The sequence below is a fragment of the Salmo salar genome, unplaced genomic scaffold (assembly GCF_965601325.2).
Source record: "Salmo salar unplaced genomic scaffold, fSalSal1 ptg000686l, whole genome shotgun sequence".
NCBI classification, from domain to species: Eukaryota; Metazoa; Chordata; class Actinopteri; order Salmoniformes; family Salmonidae; genus Salmo; species Salmo salar.
Window position 1 is genome coordinate 417,501 of NW_027675463.1, and position 5,000 is coordinate 422,500.

The 5,000-nt window shown below is 41.5% G+C and overlaps 1 protein-coding gene and 1 long non-coding RNA gene across 2 annotated transcripts in view; one reads left to right on the plus strand and one right to left on the minus strand.

Moving 5' to 3' along the window:
• LOC145877105 (uncharacterized) overlaps positions 1-2,255 on the plus strand; it is a 201,731-nt gene extending 199,476 nt beyond the window's left edge. Inside the window, exon 2 of the long non-coding RNA XR_014391573.1 lies at positions 2,091-2,255. This is a non-coding gene — a long non-coding RNA (uncharacterized LOC145877105). The remainder of the gene's footprint in view (positions 1-2,090) is intronic.
• LOC145877104 (NLR family CARD domain-containing protein 3-like) lies at positions 1,156-4,675 on the minus strand. The gene is made up of 2 exons (XM_082972399.1): positions 2,883-4,675; positions 1,156-2,616 (listed from the first exon to the last, which is right to left on the minus strand). Exons 1-2 carry the CDS (start codon positions 4,262-4,264, stop codon positions 2,391-2,393), a joined length of 1,608 nt encoding a protein of 535 aa, XP_082828525.1. The 5' UTR covers positions 4,265-4,675; the 3' UTR covers positions 1,156-2,390.
• Positions 4,676-5,000: the final 325 nt, after the last annotated feature.

Genomic DNA, 5,000 nt, shown 5'->3' on the forward strand with positions numbered 1-5,000 from the left:
TAACCTCTCACCATTACCAATAACAGAGGCTACAACAAAACATGCTAACCTCTCACCATTACCAATAACAGAGGCTACAACAAAACATGCTAACCTCTCACCATTACCAATAACAGAGGCTACAACAAAACATGCTAACCTCTCACCATTACCAATAACAGAGGATACAACAGAACATGCTAACCTCTCACCATTACCAATAACAGAGTCTACAACAAAACATGCTAACCTCTCACCATTACCAATAACAGAGACTACAACAAAACATGCTAACCTCTCACCATTACCAATAACAGAGGCTACAGCAAAACATGCTAACCTCTCACCATTACCAATAACAGAGGCTACAACAAAACATGCTAACCTCTCACCATTACCAATAACAGAGGCTACAACAAAACATGCTAACCTCTCACCATTACCAATAACAGATGCTACAACAAAACATGCTAACCTCTCACCATTACCAATAACATAGGCTACAACAAAACATGCTAACCTCTCACCATTACCAATAACAGAGACTACAACAAAACATGCTAACCTCTCACCATTACCAATAACAGAGGTTACAACAAAACATGCTAACCTCTCACCATTACCAATAACAGAGGATACAACAAAACATGCTAACCTCTCACCATTACCAATAACAGTGGTTACAACAAAACATGCTAACCTCTCACCATTACCAATAACAGAGGTTACAACAAAACATGCTAACCTCTCACCATTACCAATAACAGAGGTTACAACAAAACATGCTAACCTCTCACCATTACCAATAACAGAGGCTACAACAAAACATGCTAACCTCTCACCATTACCAATAACAGAGATTACAACAAAACATGCTAACCTCTCACCATTACCAATAACAGAGGCTACAACAAAACATGCTAACCTCTCACCATTACCAATAACAGAGGATACAACAAAACATGCTAACCTCTCACCATTACCAATAACAGAGACTACAACAAAACATGCTAACCTCTCACCATTACCAATAACAGAGGTTACAACAAAACATGCTAACCTCTCACCATTACCAATAACAGAGGTTACAACAAAACATGCTAACCTCTCACCATTACCAATAACAGAGGCTACAACAAAACATGCTAACCTCTCACCATTACCAATAACAGAGGTTACAACAAAACATGCTAACCTCTCACCATTACCAATAACAGAGGCTACAACAAAACATGCTAACCTCTCACCATTACCAATAACAGAGGCTACAACAAAACATGCTAACCTCTCACCATTACCAATAACAGAGGATACAACAAAACATGCTAACCTCTCACCATTACCAATAACAGAGGCTACGACAAAACATGCTAACCTCTCACCATTACCAATAACAGAGGCTACAACAAAACATGCTAACCTCTCACCATTACCAATAACAGAGGGGGTTTGATCTTTGTGCCTCCGTTTCTCATTTATCATCATTCACGATTCATTCATGGTTATTCATAATCATGGTAGCATCCACATGAATGTAGAAGTCACTGACAATAGAAGTGAAGTGACTCCAAAATGACAGGACATTATTTACTATTCAGTATCCATTAGGAAAAACATCATCCAAAACACAACCAAGACCAACTGCAAATGAATTCAACAAGTTAGTAGAATCACAAGCCTCACTGCAGGTGTCAGGAATCCCGCTTCCTGAGTCTGTTTCTGCCTGAGCTGACTGTTTTCTGTTTGGTGTCTAAGGGTGCGTTCAGAAACCTATCTGGTTGCCAGGCGACGAAGTTAGGCGGGAGTCCTAGTGATATTATTACCCTATCTGGTTGCCAGGCAACGAAGTTAGGTGGGAGATCTAGTGATATTATTACCCTGTCTGGTTGCCAGGCAATGAAGTTAGGCGGGAGATCTAGTGATTACCCTACACCTGCATCTCATCAACCTTCTGCACGCCTGGTCCTGATCATCACCTCTTCATAAGCCCTAAGCTGACATCTATTCCCTGCTGGATCGTTAGCAACGAACAGCCTCATGTTTCCTGAGCTAGTCTTGTTGTTTTGTTCTTGTTACTGGTTACTCCCCCCCCCCGTTTACTCTGTCTACAGTCATCCTCCCGGAACATTCAACTCCCTTGCCTGGCCGTCGGTGGATACAGTGACTTCATTGAATCCACCCATCTACTCTCATCAACTCACTTCCGCTGCCGCTCCGTCTCCTGGATCACTCAAATTACACATCAAGACTACCAATAAATACTCACCTTCATTTTACTCACCTTGTCCTGGTCTGCTTCTGGGTTCTGTCTTAGAGAAACGTGACAGCAGGCATGGAATATGGGACAACATGCTAAACTTATGACTACTTTAATACACTATAAGTAATATGTCCGAATAATTACGACTTTTTCAAATGGGAGAACTACATGCATAAAGTACTTTCATATCTGATAATACTGACCTCAGAGTCTCCAGTTTACAGTGGGGATTCCCCAGTACAGCAGAGAGCAGCTTCACTCCTGAATCCTTCAGATCATTGTTACTCAGGTCCAGCTCTCTCAGGTGTGAGGGGTTTGACCTCAGAGCTGAGACCAGAGAAGCACAGCCTTCCTCTGTGACTCCACAGCCTGACAGCCTGACAAAGAGAACATGACTTCAAACACATTGTTAATTTAGTGTAGGACAATGGCAGATGCATTTGGTTAATTCTCCCAAACAACATATAGATTCTTCTTCTGTCTCCTAGAGTTGTATGGTCATATTGTTATACTAATGTGACAATCAATGCATTTATTCAATGTTTTCAATATAATATTAAACACATATTATAATGCATATTTTTCTTTAACCTGAATATTTCTTCCTGATGATTAGATTTTATATCTCATTTTATGTACTCACAGAAATGCACTGGAGGCTTTGACCACTGGCAGCAGCCTCAGAAGACCTTCCTCTGATCTGGAGTATTTCTTCAGGTCAAACACATCCAGCTCCTTTTCTGAAGTCAGCAACACAAAGACCAGAGCTGACCACTGTGCAGGTGACAGGTTGGGTTCTGAGAGACTTCCTGATCTCAGGTAGCTTTGGATCTCCTCCACTAGAGAATGGTCGTTCAGTTCATTCAGACAGTGGAACAGATTGATGCTCCTCTCTGGAGAGGGATTCTCCCTGATCTTCTCTTTGATGTACTTGACTGTTTTTTCATGGGTCTTTGAGCTGCTTCTTGTCTTTGTCAGTAGACCTCGTAAGTGCTTCTGATTGGACTCCAGTGAGAGGCCCAGAAGGAAGCGGAGGAAAAGGTCCAGGTTTCCCGTCTCACTGTGTAAGGCTTTATCCACAGCACTCTTGTAGAAAGAAACTTCAGACTTGTCTCTGAACAGCGCAGAAAGGTTCCTGGACGTTGATTGCGGTTCAGCCATTAGATTCTCATTGTTGTTGATGAATGAGAGGAACACATACACAGCAGCCAGAAACTCCTGAATGCTCAGATGAACGAAGCAGTACACCTTGTCTTGGTACAGAACACATTCCTCTTTAAAGAGCTGTGTGCACAATCCTGAGTACACTGAGGCTTCATTGACATCAATGCCAGCCTCTTTCAGGTCTTTTTCATAGAAAATCAGATTGCCCTTCACTAGCTGTTGAAAAGCCAGTTTTCCCAGTGACAGAATGCTCTCTTTATTCCAGTGTGGACCTGTCTCTTCTTTCCCAATATACTTTTCATTCTTCTGTTTGGTATGAAACACCACAAGGTGTGTGTACATCTCAGTCAGAGTCTTGGGCATCTCTTCTCTCTTATGTTTCAACATGTGTTCAAGGACTGTTGCAGAAATCCAACAGAAGACTGGAATGTGGCACATGATGTGGAGGCTCCTTGATGTCTTTATGTGTGAGATGATTCTGCTGGCCAGCTCCTCATCACTGAATCTCTTTCTGAAGTACTCCTCCTTCTGTGGGTCATTGAACCCTCGTACCTCTGTCACCTGGTCAACACACCCTGAAGGGATCTTATTGGCTGCTGCAGGTCGGGTAGTTATCCAGAGGAGAGCAGAGGGAAGCAGATTTCCCTTGATGAGATTTGTCAGCAGAACATCCACTGAGGTTGACTGTGTGACGTCACAACAGATCTTGTTATTCTGGAAGTCTAGGGGTAGTCGGCACTCATCCAGACCATCAAAGATGAACACAACTTTGTACTTGTTGTAGATGGTGATTCCTGATTGTTTGGTTTCCATTGAGAAGTGATTAAGAAGTTCAATCAAAGTGTGTTTGTCCTCTTTCATCAAATTCAGCTCCCGGAAAGGGAATGAAAATACAAATTGGACATCCTGATTTGCTTTTCCTTCAGCCCAGTCCAGAATGAACTTCTGCACAGAGACTGTTTTTCCAATGCCAGCGACTCCCTTTGTCAGCACAGTTCTGATACGTTTGTCTTGTCCGGTTAAGGGTTTGAAGATGTCGTTACATTTGATTGCAGTCTCTGGTCTTGCTTGTTTCCTGGTTGTTGTCTCAATCTGTCTCAGTTCATGTTCATTATTGACCTCTCCTGTTCCTCCCTCTGTGATGTAGAGCTCTGTGTAGATCTTATTGAGAAGTGTTGGGTTTCCTTGTTTAGCGATCCCCTCAAATACACATTGAAACTTCTTCTTTAGATTAGATTTGAGTTCATGTTGGCAAATCACAGCAAGCTCATCTGAATAAAGAAATACCACAGAGGATATTAATATTACATCTGTTTTAATGCCTACAGTATTGTAGGACTGTTATAAAGTTTTAAAGTATAATAATTTATTATCTTAACTGACTGTATAAACGTGTAAACGTTTTCATAATGCATTACAGACTGGTGTAACTGATTATATTATTATTGGTGTTATTGATGGTATTATTAATGTTGTCTCTCTCTCTCTCTCTCTCTAAATTAATCACCACAACACATCCCTGCTGCTACTTGATGAGGTCACTAGGTGTTGTGTTAAGGCTGCGACAATATCATTGAGTTACACAGCTACTTTTGCT

What these genes read in the sequence shown, in the direction of transcription:
- LOC145877104 (XM_082972399.1), bottom strand. Translation starts at nt 4,264, where the DNA reads ATGAAAGAGGACAAACACACTTTGATTGAACTTCTTAATCACTTCTCA. An exon ending in AAAGCCTCCAGTGCATTTCT is followed by an intron (nt 2,617 to 2,882) that starts GTGAGTACATAA and finishes TCTCTTTGTCAG; the next exon opens with GCTGTCAGGCTGTGGAGTCA.